The 16,627-nt window shown below is 34.9% G+C and overlaps 1 protein-coding gene across 1 annotated transcript in view; it reads left to right on the plus strand.

Annotated features, from left to right (window-relative positions):
• Positions 1 to 16,627, plus strand: part of LOC122795024 (ribonuclease inhibitor-like) — a 553,493-nt gene that overhangs the window by 61,152 nt on the left and 475,714 nt on the right. Inside the window, exon 5 of the mRNA XM_044063606.1 lies at positions 1,588 to 1,674. Coding sequence (XP_043919541.1) covers positions 1,588 to 1,674 — 87 coding nt within the window. The remainder of the gene's footprint in view (positions 1 to 1,587; positions 1,675 to 16,627) is intronic.

Here is a 16,627-nt window from a genome sequence, read left to right on the forward strand (position 1 = left end):
CTGCAGATATGATCAAATCCAACTTAATTTCTCATAAGCTCTGAATCCATATTATTTCATAACATTCTATAACTTTATTGTTCAATCACAAACACACACACACATACACAAACTAATAAAACATGTTCAGCTCTTCTCTTCCTCATAGAGCATGACACTGTCTTTCCTACTGTTTATACATTATTAGTCGTTTACTAGTATTTGTTTTTTTCACAACTGTTCATAAAAAAACCCTTCCATTCCCATATAGGCCCCGACCTCTCCTTTTCCTCTGTGTTGCTTCCCTCATCCACCTTTCTAACCCTAGACAAGTGTTAACGTAATATTTTTCTGTCACTTTTTCACACCATTCTTCCCTTTTTTTCTGGTCAAGTCTCCATAATTGTTTTCCATGATAAGCATTTTATAATACCTGCCTGCATTTCCTTCAGTAACCATCTCTTTCATTTTCCGTTTTCTTATTATTTTTCAGAGCTCCTCATATTTCTTCAACAAATCTTCTTATTGTATTCTCTTTACCATATTTTACCTGCCTTAATACATCATTTATATGTAATGAAGCCAGAAATAGTTCTGGGTTTATTCACCCTAATCTTTTTATGTTCTGTAATTAAATCCTATTGAAAACCATACTGAATTGCCTTGTGATACTATACCACTGTCAATGTCCTTAATCCAGGCTATAATATTTTGCAATTGAAAAAAAAATGTTATTATTAAGCTGGTGACAAAAATGAGGAATTTATAGAAACCAGCACCAATAAAATAAATAAATATTGCATTAGCTGTGCATTCATTTAGTAATTAAAAATTTGCTGTGCATAGAGCTTCTAGAAGTAGGACTTATATGACAGTGTGGATCTGAATTTATTTCTAATTCACTCAGTATCCACATAAACAAATCCATTAAATAGAAAAGTATTCTTGTATTGTTCTGAAAAGACTTGCAAGCCCCAAATGAACCCTTCCTGATTAACCAAAGAATACAAATAAAATGGAGCATTTGTATGTTAATCAAGTAAATAGACTGGTGTTTCTCAGACTTATCACAGCCATGACCTGTACCTGTACTGCAAGTACAAGGCTAGAATTTGGATACACGCATTTATATAAACAATTTAATGTGGTCAAACAAGGAGAATGTTTCTGTAAAGCTGGAGGAAGATGGAGTACCCACAAAAACATAGACATGGAGAGAACATGCAAATGTCATACAGCAGTAACCAGACGTTAAGACTGAAGGCCATACCCTAGAACTGCGAGATAGTGATCATACATGTGAGCTACCATACATTAAAATACAGTTTACAAAGACAAATACAGAAGGATAGAATAAAGTCAGATTAGCAAATAGTTTTTCTAATGGCAGCAAGTTCTTTTACATGGAAGTCTGAGGAATGACTGTGATATCAGTTTAAGAAAGAATGGCCAAAGACTTGCCATCTTGAGAGTGACAATATTATTGCATAACTTTTTACCAGAGGCATGATTATTAATTTGGAGCACCATATATACTTACAAATGACTGATGTAATGTTAAATGAAAGATCATATAAATAAGTTTGACTCATCTGTTTCTTTATGCAGTTTGTCTGGAAATGAAATTGGAGAATCAGGGACTGAATATCTATTCAAGGCACTGCAGAGCCCACACAATAAAATGCAGATGATAGAGTAAGTGCATTTATTTTGTTTCTGTGTTAAATGTCATGTTTAAGAGATTTTGAATAGTTTAGTCCTAAAACACATATATATCTGAAGAAGAGAGCCAGTCTGGAAGTTATGCTGGAACAATTTGTGAGGTGTTACCAGCTGTCACTCTGCCTATCATTCTTAGGAATTTCAAATCAACGTACTCCTTTACACCTTCTCTAGCACATCTAGTTACCTGTTCTCTAGGAGGTCTAGTTACACCTTCTCTTGGACATCTAGTTACACTTTCTCTAGGAAGTCTAGTTACACCTTCATTAGGAGGTCTGGGTCAGTCAAGACTAGTATGAATTTCTGGGTGTCCATCCAATCATATATATATATATATATATATAGGATCTGTCTGAAGGGTGATTGTGTACCACACTGCTTAATCGGCAGGAACAATACATTTCAAAGGTCCATCACATTTTATTTATCTGCTGATGAAGACTTAGGTCCATAATTCTGGCATTTTTGGAATTATTAGGCTTATGGAGATAGAATATATCTAGAAAAACTGAGTCTCTAATAGCACAGAATGCAAAACATAGATGTCCCCCTCATTAGTACAACCACAAATGCATTATCAATATTCATTTAATACACCACAGTATCACACGTGGCTTCTTAATGAATGCCAATACTCTGCTCATGCCCCATTGCCTAACCTCTAACAGCTCACTCCCTGGCAGCATCTCTTTTCATCCTCCCCTAATTATGGCTCTGTTGTAAGATCTGTCAAACAGCAAGCAATAGGTACAAAATATTTTTTTGTAAAACTCAGCTAAACCAATATAAGCATTTAGCATTTAACTTTTTTGTTTAGTGGAAGACATAGGCCATATTATTATTATTATTATTATTATTGTTATTATTTCTCTGTTTTCTATTTGTGGTTAAACACCCTTCTTCCTATAAAATATCCCATGTTTATCTTCCATCATGCCCAATTTACTCCTTTTAGTATTCAAAATGAAGCAGAACAATAGATACATTATTTGGTGTCCAAGAGGCCCCGTCAATGTAAAGCTGAAGAATATATATACACTCTGAAGCTATAGAAAGCTGTTTGCTTGGTATAGTCAGTCCCTACAAAATAAGCACTTCAGTACGTCAGCCATGACCACAAATGCAGTATCAGTATTTATTCATAAAGCCACAATCCTGGCTTCATAAAACAATGCCAGTACTGCACTGCCATACTATCCACACCTGCTGCCCTTTCCCCATAACAGCTTGCATATGTACCCTTTGCTTCACCCTAGTTATGGCTGTCTTACAGGTTCTAACACAGCCTGCATTTTTGATGAGCCTCCCAGCACACTGAATTGATGCCCATTTCATCCAGTTATGCAGCAACATATTAATGAGTGAGTCTTCAGTATTCTATTTATGGATATCTGAAAGGTGGCTGGAACTACTTGGAAGCCAAATGGTAGAACTGCATTATAAACCTTCAAGGATGCAAACCTGATTTTCTTTAACAGGTTGGGAATGTGGCATTTGAAAGTACCATGTTATCAAGTTTAATGCTGTCAAGTATCTAGCCTTTCCCAAGTTCTCTAGCAGCTCTCACTTTGGGTACGTAATAGTTGTCAAACTTTGAAATGCTATAAATATTTTAATCTTTAAAGATCCTGATACTTCTATCAGGTTAAATAGCACTACTGAACTATTTCATTCACTTGTTGACTCTCATGACAATTCCAATGTGATCATATTTTGAATTTCTTCTTCTTTTACTAGTTTTTTTTTCTTTTTCTTTCTTTTTTTTTTTTACTCAACTATGTTTTTATTTTTAAAAAGTCAAAGATCAAGCAAAATATATACAAACAAACATATTAAACTATATACAATGTCCTTAACAATGTAGGAATTCATTCAATATTTCTCTAGTAAAGATTTCAATTTCTCGCAAGCAATTTCTTAGTTTTATAGTGGAAATTTCTCATCACAAGAGTGGCTAAATAAACAAATTCACTGCTAAGTGTGACAGTGTGTTCTATTTCCAGTTTTTCGTAACCACTTCCCTTGCTGCCGCTACTATTGACCATAATGAATGCATTTGATTTCTGGGTATAATTTCTGGAACTGGCACATTAGACAATATGAGAGAGTTAGACATTGTACAATTGTCATTCCATAAAGCTTTACAGAAGTATCTAAAATCATTACAAAAACAGATACCATTTTACAGTTTACAATCATATGCAAACAGTCAGTATCAGACTGATTACATCTCCAACATTTCATGTCTTCTTTTTTATATATTTTGGCAATATTATGCGGAGTTATAAAGCCCTTACACAGGAACTTCCAAGTATAGATTTTCCAATAAAAAGAAGCTGTGTTTTCTACCAAAGCCTTTTACTACTTAATGTAAATTCTTCCTTGTTTAATTTTTGCTGAATAATTCCAGTAAGATACAACTGCAAAGGTAAAATCTGTTCTGATAAATTTATATATGATGGATATAAATGAGGTACCTTTTAGAGAACTACAATTAATAATAGAAATGATGTCTAGCATTTTGGGTATGTTCTTGTCAAGTGTTTCTGAAGAAGTTATAGTTCTGTGTTGAAAGAACTCTTTACAGGTCTGGATATCATGCCAGTTACAATTGTGTAGACTATATCTATCTATTAAGTAATCAGCTGTGTGAATTTTATTTGTTGACAAAAACTGATGCCAATACAACAAATTACCCTTTTGAAATCTAACATTTTCTTAGCAGCAAAAGAAATTATATATTCACTAGTAAAAGCAATTGGAAATATGGTTATGATTAAATTCTTGATTCAGTGATTGGAATATATAAATCTTTCAAATTTCAATAATATTTGGTTAATGAAGAAAAAGGGTGTTAGTTTTTGTTTATTATTTTGCAAATATAATTAGCCATAGAAAGACATTTCTAACTATACAAATAAAAGTTTCAAATAGTGTTTTATTGTTATCTAGCAATATCATTTCGTGTATTGACTTCCAGTAAGATCTATATAGGTTCATAGGTTCATAGGTTGGTACTAGGCTATCGGCCCTAGGGCCTATACAAGCCTAGCCATAACAATTCCCTGGCTATTTCTTCCCACAGTATTTACTTCCCTGGACCCCTGTCTAGCATCTAGCAGGCAACTGACATGATCCTCGGGGTGAATTTCCTATCTTCCATCCAATCATCAAGGTTCCTTTTGAATACGGCCAAAGAGGTGCTCTGCTTGACATGTATGGGCAGTCTATTCCAGAGTCTGGGAGTCTCCGGGTCAGGGACCTATCCCTTCAGCATGTTTTGTTCATTGTGATGACAAGGTTTAGATTCCTGGAGCATGTGTCTCTGAGGGTTTGGGCTTTCTTTAAGTGTAGCATGTCCAACAGCTCTGGGTTTGACATGGCCTTGTATGTTAAGCAGATATTGCCTTTGAGTAGACAATATGTCACAGAGTATAGATGGAGTTATTTTAGATGGTCAGCATAGGGCATCTGCTTTAGGCCTGTGATTCTTTTAGTGAGGTATTTCTGCGGCCTTTCCAGTTGCTGCATATGACTTGAGAGGTACATACCAAATGGGACATAGTATTCTATAATAGATCTAATGAGGGATGAGTACAGTGGGACAAAGACCTCCTTTTTTCTGGATGAAAAGCCCTTAGTGATGAGGTATGCCACATAGAAGGATTTCCTGACTGTTGTGATGATGTGGTTATCGAAGGTGAGACCACTGTCCACCTGTGTCCCTAAGTCTCTCATCACTCTTTCAGTATTTAGTATGCTGCCACCTACGTGGTAATTCATGGGTACATGTTTTTTCCCAAAGGGGATAACTATACATTTCTTGGCATTGAGCTTGAGCCCATGGCTCTGGCACCAAGCATCTGTTTCTGTAAGGCCCTTTTGTAGGATATCCACATTATTTGGGGATTCAATAATGGCTCTCTCCCAGTTTGCAGTCATCTGCAAACCTTGCTAGACAGAGTCCCTTAGTGTTGGTCTGTACTTCAAAGAAGTAGATGCCAAACAAGAGCGGTCCCAGAATTGAACCCTGAGGTACTCCACTTGTCACTTGTCTGCAGCTGGATTTGGAGTCAGCTACTTTTACAGTGTGGGTTCTGAAAGTAAGCCAGTTGGCAACCCATTGAGTGACATAGGGATTAATGCCCAGCTTAGTACGTTTATCTAGGATTCCAGAGTGGGGGATGATGTTGAAGGCCTTGGCAAGGTCCAGATAGGCTGGGATCCAAGGTGGATCCCCCCTTGTGAGTGGGATAACTGTAGCTGTGCACCACTCAGTGGGCACGAAGCCTGAGGTGAGGCTATGATTAAACATGACACTTAGGTGAGGAGTCAGTTCATTTTGTAGTTCATGTAGTACACAGCCTGGGATGTCGTCTGGTCCCATGGATGCTGTACTCTTAGCTTTGGAGAGTGCATTTTTTACCTGTGTGGCCATTATTACCGGAATTTGGCTTTTTAATTTATTTGATTGAATTAGCTGAATTATTGATCCATAAAAGAGTATTAATAATAGCTGCATTTATATATAATTCAATGTTAGGAAATGCAATACTTCCTTCATCCTAACTTGGAGTGTGCCATTGTAGAGATATTCTATTCTTTTTAGGAAACCAGAGAACTTAATCAGAATGTTGCTTAAACTGTTAACAGTTTTTTTGAGTGGGTATGATTAATGACTGACTAACAAATAGAATTTTAGGTAAAATTTCATTTTGATTAAGAATAGTCTGTCCTAAAATGAAAAAAAAAAATATTCCAATTGTTTGTTAGGTTATAATTTAATTAGTTAGATCTTGATAATTAACTGAAACTGTCTTTTAATGTTAGTTTCAATAGAAATACCTAGGTAAATATGTGAATTGTCCCAGTCAAAGTGCTTGTAAGTTTTTGATTTGGAAGTGACTTCTTTGCTTATTAAAAGCATTTTTTAATGAGTAAATTTTAATCCAAAATAAATCCAGGGCACTAACTAAACAGTCCAGTGAGGTTCAATATCTCCACATGTTAGTAAAAAATCATTGGTAAAAAGTTGGATCTTAGGGATCTATCACTTGCAAGTTTATAAGCTATAATGTTCTTATTGTTTCATATATAATTTTCAAATGGCTCTATGGCGAGGGCAAAAATTAAAGCGGACAAAGGGCAACCTTCTTTTGTACCTCTCAATATTTTGAAATAACTAGATATGAAAGAGCCAATTTTAACAAAGGAAATAGAACTTTCATAGAGCTTTTTAATTAACTATATAAATGCTGAAGAAAAGTTATACTCTTGTAGTACTTTCAATAAATAAGTCCAACTAAGAGAATCAAAAGCTTTGTCTATGTCAGAACTTAATACTGACAATTCATTTTTATTTTGTTTACTGTATCTATAAGAGGCAATAGCCTTACTATACTGTCTTGAACTTTCCTATTTTTATGAACCCAGTTTGGTCATTGTCTATTAAGTCAGGAAGGATCGTGTTTAACCTATTTGCTAAGATAGCCATAAATATGTTGTAATCTATATTTAATAAATAAATAGGCCTATAAGATGAACAAGAAGTGGGTACCTTACCTAGTTTTACAATTCATAAGACTAATGAATATTTCTACTAAATATATCCAGATAAAAAACGCTGCAGGGTCCGAAATACTCCACACTAAAACAATTTATTAAGTAAGCGCTTTCATCTTACTATATTGAGTAAAACTTCTTCAGACAAATGAAACACTTCAAGTCCCACCCCTTAAATAATCAACATAACCACATGTTAAAATCAATTAATTAAACAATTAAAACCACACATAAAAATGAATGACCAACAGGTTACTAGAATACATAGTATTAACTAAAACAATAAAAAACAGCATAAAGTTAACGTATACATTCGGTTGAAGTGATCCTATACAGCAACCTAACACCTTTAAAAGTGTATGGAACATGAATAAATAAATAAATAGGTTTCTTATTAACAAGCATTAAAAATCTAATAAAAGCTAATAAAAACTATCAAAGGGCTAGAATGAAATCATGAAATAATTCAAAAAACGTGTGATACACGTAAACTCAATGGCACATTAATACAAATATTAGGGAAATTGGTCAAGGAGAATTAAAAATACAATTATAATAAACTATTATTTTAATTATCTCATAAGCTTGACTAGCCTGGTCTGCAAAGCTATGGAAAGAATCATTATGGAACTCATAAACGGAGACATAGGGGACCTACAGACGCTTGACCCCCACCCAGTTTGGCTTTGTAAAGGGCAGATCCTGCCTTTTAAACCTAGTTGACTTTTTCGAAACAGTCACTAGAGCCATTGATGAGGGCAAAGCAGTCCATACAGCATACCTGGACTTGGCTAAGGCCTTCGACACAATACCCCACTCAGGCATCATAGATAAGCTAAACAGCTTAAAAGTAAACCCTTATGTCACTAGATGGGTTGGAAGCTGGCTAAAGGACAGAACCCATAAAGTTAAAATCGCTGGAGCAATGTCAGATTCAAAGCCAGTCACAAGTGGTGTCCCACAGGGATCTGTCCTGGGACCCCTCTTGTTCGGCATTTATTTCTCAGATGTTAAAGCAAACATGGGAGGGCTGTGGCTGACAAAGTTCGCAGATGACTGCAAACTAGGCGCCATAGTCGATACACCAGCAGATACACACATCCTACAAAAAGGCCTCACTGAAATGGACAACTGGTGCTGTAGTCACGGCCTTAAACTAAATGCCACAAAAATGTGTAGTCATCCCTTTTGGAAAAAAACAAAGTACCCACAAATTATCACATAGACAGCAACCCACTGAGTACGGAAAAAGTAATCAGAGACCTAGGGACTCAAGTAGACAGCGACCTCTCATTTGACACCCACGTTGCCAAAGTGGTTAGAAAAACATTCTACCCTGCACACCTCATCATGAAGGGTTTCACATCCAGATCCAAGGATGTCATTGTACCCCTATATTCCTCCCTCATCAGACCCATGATTGAGTACAATGCCCCATTTGGTATGTACCTCACCCGGCACTTGCAACAGCTGGAGAGACCACAAAAGTACCTCACCAAAAGGATCAAGGGTCTCCAACATATGTCTTATTCTGCCAGACTAAAGAAACCTCAGCTCTATTCAGTAGCATACCACCTGCTCAGAGGTGATCTCTGCCTGACGTACAAAGCCATGTCCAATCAGGATCTGATGGACATGCTCCACCTCAAAAAATCCAAATCCATCAGGACCATGAGAGCTAAAGACTTAAACCTCGGCACAAGTATGAATAGGACATGCTGGAGGGACAGATTCATAACCCAGAGGCTTCCCATGCTTTGGAACAGGATCCCAGTTCGTATTAGGCAGAGCCCCTCACTGACTCTCTTCAAGAGAAATCTTGATGAGTGGATGCGAGATCGTAACTTTACCCCAGGGGTCACATTTGTGTCACTGCTAGACAGGGGCACAGTAAACTAATTCTATTATATAAGGGGACCTTCACTGTGTCACTACTAGACAGTGGCACAGTATTCTAGATTTATTCTGTACATTTTTGTACCATTTCATGGGGTGGCAAAAGCCACATCACTATGGCTAGGCTTACAAATGCCCCAGGGCAGATAGCCTAGTACTATACTATGAAACTATGAAACTATGAAGACTCCTGTACTTAAGAACATAAGCTAAAGTACACATATCATTCAGACCCAGGGGACTGTAAGCATTAACCCTAATTTGCCAAATAAGTTCACGGATCTCTAAAAGCAAATTAAAAGGACCTCCCCTAAGGTCGTGCTCCACCTGATCTATAATCTGAAAGCAAAAACTGTGTTGTGGATGTTCATGTACATGTTTTGCCAGAGTGTTCTCCACCTTAGACTTCTTAATACTATACACATGTTCATAGAGTCTGTCCCTTAGTCTACGCTCATTTTTATTCATTTCAATATTTTTACTTAGGTGGGACATTTGACATGTTTTTAACTTCTTGAAATGTATTTAACAAGATTTTAATATATTATCTGGTAAAAGTTTATATAATTGACTTTTAGATTATTTGATCTTTTGGCTCTTTCATAGTAAAGGCTTTATCAATTCTGGTAATATTATCATGAGATAATTTGCTTTTGAATGTTCTTTTTTAAGAAGTTATTTAGGATGTTGTTATCACTTATCATTGCATTTGAGTTGTTTATATGATCATAATGTTTTTTGAAGCATTCTAGCCTGTTCTTCATTTCTGACACTTTTATTCTTTTCTTGTCTTCTTTATATATGATTTCATTTATATGTATTTTTTCATTTTGATATTTTGATCTAATTGCAGTTTTACGTAGGCTTTTAGGGTTGACTGAGTAGGAGTATAACTTGATTTTCTCTAAATTAATGGAAATGTTGTGGTATAAGATGTCCTAATATTCCTTATTCAGTTAATTTACGTTATCTAACACCATTTTATCATTAGGTGTAAAGTTACCTTTCAACTTATCTAGTTTATTCTGTATATCTACTAGCCTCTTATCCCAATCTTCTTTTAGACAAGTACCAGCTTTTAACTTTCTCATAAAGAACTACCTTTAAGGTATCCCACAGAATCATGTCTGACATCTCCCCATTATTGTTTACTTCAGTAAGTTGTTTTATTTCAGCTAGAAACCAGTTTTGAAAGCCTTTTATTTTTATAATGTAGGAGGAATCATCTGACAAGAGATTAAAAAATCAATATGAAACGTTAATTTAAAGGTGATGACATTGTGATCTGCTAAAGGGCAGGACACACTCACGACACCATCTATTTTAGATAACAATGAACTGGTTACTAATCCTTTATCAACGTTAGTTTGTGTGCCAAACCTCGGCGGGTAGTAAGAACATTTTAAGGAAGAAGGTCATTTTATATTATAAATGTCTTTTAAATTCCTTAGAATATAAAATACAATTAAAATCTTCTTATAAAGTTATCTCTCCCTGAAAATATAAAGTCATGGTGTCAAGATGCTGTTTTACTGTTTTTGTGCCTGTTCCTGGTAACCAATATGAGTTAATCAGGGTATAAAGATTTTTTCCCAGCCTTAATTATTACTAAAGCTAAGATACCATTTTTATCTGTATAAGAATCTATGATCTCTGGTAATAGCAAATTTTTTTTCCATAGAATTGAAACCCTTCTTTTTTTTCTTTATACTGTAAACTAACCAATATTACATAGTCTTTTAACAAAAGTCTGTTCAAATCTTGTGATAATAGATGTTTCTTGAAAAAAAAAACAATGTCCTCTTTATGCAAAGAAAGATATTTGTTCACACTAGCTCTTTTCATGGGATTCTTTAGCCCATTTAAATTTAAAGACATGAATGGCACAGTGGTGCGGCGGTAGCATTGTCACCTCACAGTTAGAGGTTCTCTGGTTCAAGTCTCATCTGGAGTGCCTTCTGTGCAGAGTCTACATGTCCTCCCTGCATTTGTGTGGATTTTCTACGGGTACTGCGGTTTCCTCCCACATTACAAAGACATGCATCTTGAGCATTTCTCCCCGGGCCTCCACTGAAAATTGGCTTTATTCCAAGTCAGACTTTCCCGATAAACAAATGTTAAATAAAGAGAGAACTTTATATGCTGACATAGTTTAACAGATTTTGCAGTATTAAGATACATGTATTGATTCCCTATATTTTTTATAGCAGATTAAAATAACATTTGTTATGGAAAATTATAAACAAATAAATTAGAAATCTTAACTATATAAGCATTAAAGACCTTCTGCATGGAATACAGTATTTCTGGCTTAATATGTGTACCATACTAGCGACAAACTTGCCAAACCATAACATCTAGTGGCGACTTTCTACTACTGCAGACTAACATACAAATTGAAGAAAAGGCAGAACATTGCACAATAGAACATAGATGTGAGGGGCAATCACTATTAATAATAATGCAGATTATACATTTTATAAGTAATATATCATTAAATTAAATTATGGATACATAATGATATAGTCCACCTTTGGCCCAAAAGACACAACATTTTAAAAAGCAGGTAGAGGGTAACAAGTAAATAAAGTATAAGCAATCATCAGTGATCAGTATTCACTGCAATTCTTCCATCTTTTTACTGTCATATTCCCCCATTTTATGATATTGCATATTTGTTATACATATAAAAGCATTCATAAACCCCAGCTGAATAGAAACTTCTTTTTTTAAAAGAACACAAAACACGTTAACTAATATTTAGTAAGGAAAGCAATATTAATATAACATTTATTTATATTTAACTTTGTATAGTACTTTTCTATTGTAAGTTTTCTGTTTCTTACCAGAAACTGGATGTTTTCAGTAGTTTCATTTACAAAAGGTTACCAACATCTCAGCATTGCAGAACTTTTCAGAACTAGTTAACTGATACATCACAGCCGTTTGAATTGTCAATCATTCAAGTCACTCCCATTTTTATTTAAAAATGGCCTACAAGCTGTTAAAACTTAATACCACTAATTCAATTTATATATTAAGCTTATTAAACAACAGAGTCATTACTTAGACATTACATTTTCAGGTAAAAGCATTACAAATAATTCAAAAGGAAGCAAGGCAATGTCTGTTTTGTAATCTGATTGGTCCATTGTTTCAACTAGAGGTAAAAAGGTCAAAGGCAGTTAATTATTCCTATATGTCATCTCAAACATCTCTGCATGAAAATGGAGGCTCTACAGCCCTTTAGGAGCTTGAGCCTGCTTCAGAAACTTTCTAAAAAGTAAGTCAGTGGGAATTTTTGCTTGTAGTGTGCAGCTTTGAGACTAGAAATGCTCGCTGATGTATTAAAAAGCAGAGAGCAATGTAAAACATTAATTTTTGCTCTAAATGCTCATTTTTTAACTGACAAACATACAAATAAAAAAGAAATTGAGCATTTCTGTTCAGTTGATGAATAAATTAGGTAGACAATAACATCCCACATTTTAAACTAAGGCAATTTCTTAGAATAATTAAAAGTGTATAGTCAACTTATTTTACCTATAACTGTTATCATTTTAAACATACATTATTAGCCACAGCATGACCTCAAAGTAGTAAAGCAGTAAAAGATAGTTGTAAAAGTCAATTTAGCAAAGTGCCACTATGACTATAACATCTTTGTATATTCTTGTATAGAGACTAAAAATTCACTTAACATTTAAAAATGGTTTACCTTCAAAACATCACATTCCAGGTCATCGAGTCTGAAAACGTCATAACCAAAACATCATAGGTGCAGAAGCACAAATCCCAGAACATCATATTTCCTGTCCAGGAAAATAATCACTTGGCCACCAACAAAAAACACTAACAGTAACAAATTACACCCATCGTGAGGGGCTTTGCCCCCCACACCCCCCTACTTAAATATACCAATTTCAAGATCGCACTACAGTAGAGAAAGGACAAAGTTCACCATGTTGGTCAAGTGATTACTTACCCAGAGAGGAAAAGCAATGTTCCTGGGGTTCATGCTTCTACACTTATGAAATTTTCATCTCAACATTTTCAGACTCAAAGAAATGGACTGCAATGTTATGAAGGGGAACCTTAAAAATATATATCATTTCTGATCTTAAGTCATTAGTAAATCTTGTAGTGCTACATATAGTTTAACTATTAATGCTTTTTTAAGTTTTGAAAGGGAAGGAGAAAGGAAAAGGAAACAAGTAAAACAAAATGTATTACCTTGTTTGTGTGATTTCAAGATGACTTAGAAGCAACTCCATTGTAATATATTACAAATAATTTTATGAATTATTTATTTGTCTCTGGGTTTTTCTTTTCTTTCACAGACCATTCTTTTTTTTGTTTTGTTTTTGCTTGTCTTTTTAATGTGCTACTGGTGTCTATAAGTTCTGTTGAATTTATTAAGGTTATTTGTTGCATAAAGTTGTTGGTATCTTCAAGTGTTTCAAATGATTTTGTTCTTTCCATTAAAGAAAGTTTTATTCTTGCAGGGAAGAGTAGTTGAGATTTAATACCAGCCTTTTTCAATGATTTAATAAGAAGAATGCAAGCCTTTCTTTTTGAAATAACATTGTCAAATCTAACAATTTGATCCCCTATTTTCAAAGGAGGGAGCGCTCAAGCAAACTTTAAAACAAGATCTTGGCCTTATCTTGACATAAATTTAACAACGATGGATCTGGGATGCATATTTTGGGTCTATATCAGAACAACGAAAGTACATATGTGTGACTATATAAAAGTTGACACAATACACAAAATCTGTAAATAGCGAATGGCCACACAATCAAATTTTTTCCTAGTGAAAAAAAATCAAGTGGCCATTCAGAAAAAATTAAAATAAAAAGCCATTATGAGGTGGGGGGCTTTGCCCCCCACAACCCCCTAACTAAATATACCAACTCTGAGACCACACTACAGTGAAGGTAAGGGCAATTCTGTGTAGTTGGCCAACTACCTCCTCACCCTGTGACACACTCATCGAATCTCTTAAATGTGGTTCGATGAATATGTGGCGCTCTTTACGTGTTCACTCAAAAGCAGTTTTGTGCTTCTAATATAGACCGCATATTTTTACTAGGTATTTGTAGATAAAGATCTATGTGCTCTCTAAATTCTGAAAGATAAAGCTTCCAGTAGATTTAAAGGTTTTGGGAGCCAAGTAGTTAAGCAACTCACCACATTGCCTCCTTCTATTCTTTCCAGTATACCATCAGTTCTTATGCTGTTTCTTCAAGACCTATTCTCCATATCATCAATCTTGTCAATAATTTATTTTGTTGTAGAAGGATATTAATACTTTTCCCCATCTATTAGCCTGCAGTCAGCATCACATATTGATTCTTCTAGTGCTGTAATTTGTACCTTTTGTTGCTTCAGGACGTCATTTAATAATTCAATCTCCTTAGTAGTGTTTTCTTTAATTCTATCCATTTTAAAATCAAGTTTATCAATTTTCAGCATTAAATCTTGAATGTTTGTAAGAATTGACTGCAGTTATTTTTTCAAAGAGTTGTCCTGTTGAGTGGTCTTAGAGTGATTCATGTTCCTTCAGTTGTAGTTTCTTCACTTTTTCTTCCTTAAAATTTGACAAGGAAATATGAGAATTATAAGATTAAAGTTACACCGATATAAAGCTTCAGTCTTCTAGTTTTGGGATTTATTGTTTTCAAGTAGATATCACTGAATTTTGTGAATAAATCCTGTCAGAAATGTTGAAATACTGCAGACCAGAAAACGTGTGCTGCTGTCATCCTTCCATCCAAGTCTTGCCCCACTTTTATAAGTTGTTTCCATGCTTTCTTACTCTGTAGGCTCACAAACTAACCATTACTACAGGAATCATCTCATCAGGCTAATTCCTCAAACATGTCTGCCAACACTCCTTTATTCCTTAATTAAAATTCAGTTATTTATGTTTTACATTTTGACAATAATTCTTGTAGGGATTGTTTTAGCTCTCCTGTAAGAATTTAAATTGGCAAGTATTTACAGAATGTCTAATTTCCACTATGGCATTAGTACCTTACTACAATAGATTTGCTCTATTTTCCTCTTTCTTTTTTGGCTAACCTTGTAGTTCATTACATGTATTCTTTCAAACACCTCTAAAGTTAGTTTGAAAAGTGTTTTCCATGGTGGGTGCTAATGCTAATTAACTGATCCTCTGGGTTAAATTCGTAAGTTAATCATTCTTATTGCAGACCTGCTGTTGCTGTTCTTGGGCTTTCTGTCCTGTAAACAAACTTAGTGTCCTACCACAGTTTTAAATGGTAACTTTTCTTTTTACCCAAGTCCCTCTAACAATAACAAGCAACCCGCTAAGAGGTCTGCTGTACAACAGCTCAAATGACATAAACCTCATTGATACTCATAATACGTCTGTTTTTGAAACAGCAAGTAGGGCAATAAATAGTCCTACTTGTGACCATCACATCTATTTCTGTTTTTGTATGGAGTTCGGTATTTTATTGCACATATTTTCTAAGCTATCAGTCTGTGGATAGTGTACCTATATTTTCAACTGCTTAACTTGAAGGCTTTGGCATAACCGATGCAGTATCCGTTATATAAATGGAGTGGAGTTCAGTAACTATCTCTTTAGGGATATCTAGTCTAAAAAATAACAGTAGCAGTCCTTCGACAATAGCCTTAACATCAACCATGAATAATGGCACAGCTTCTGGAAATTTTGGAGAGGAGTCCAGCATTATATATTGTTACCAATTGTTAGATTTTACTATTGACCCCACAGTGTCCATAGCAATGCATTCAAATAGCACATCTATAATATGCATTGGAATCAGTGGACTTTTAAAATCAGGATAGGACACAGCTTTCTAACATTCTGGAAAAGAAGCACACATTTTCTGTCTCTTTATCTATACCTGGCAATTAGGACAAAGAATTAAGTCTATGAGTTGTTAACAAGTTGCTTCCTGTAGCCCAGGGTTTTAATTCTTTGGCCTCTATTTACCAACAGTGATTCTGGGCAAGTCAGTTTACTAGTCAGTGTTGTGGACCAACTGGTAGATTGGGACAGGCTCCTCAGTAATCTCATGGACTGCCTACCTACTAAATACATATGAACTTAATATATGGTTAGCACAGTTGCCTTCAATTTGCCTATCCCTGTGTGACCTCTTAACTGAAGACTTGGACTAGTTTAATTGGTCGTATGCTATAAGATATTGACAGTAACAACTGATACAGAATTCTCCCCCTAGCATTACTTACTTTATGTTAGAGCTCATCTTTTAACTGAACATATGGATAAGGAATAATCGGAGCATAAACTATCATCTTCCCACTGCTTTTTAAAGTTTATGTGGCTTGTATGTAAGTTTGCTAATTTTGGCTTACTTTTTCAAATAATCATCTTGAGATATAAGGTGCAACTTCCTCTACTGTCTAACTTATTTTTAGTTGCTCCCTTTCAAAGGGTAGTTTGGGA

The sequence above is a fragment of the Protopterus annectens genome, chromosome 2.part1, assembly GCF_019279795.1.
Source record: "Protopterus annectens isolate FY-2018-M chromosome 2.part1, PAN1.0, whole genome shotgun sequence".
Lineage (NCBI taxonomy): Eukaryota > Metazoa > Chordata > Ceratodontiformes > Protopteridae > Protopterus > Protopterus annectens.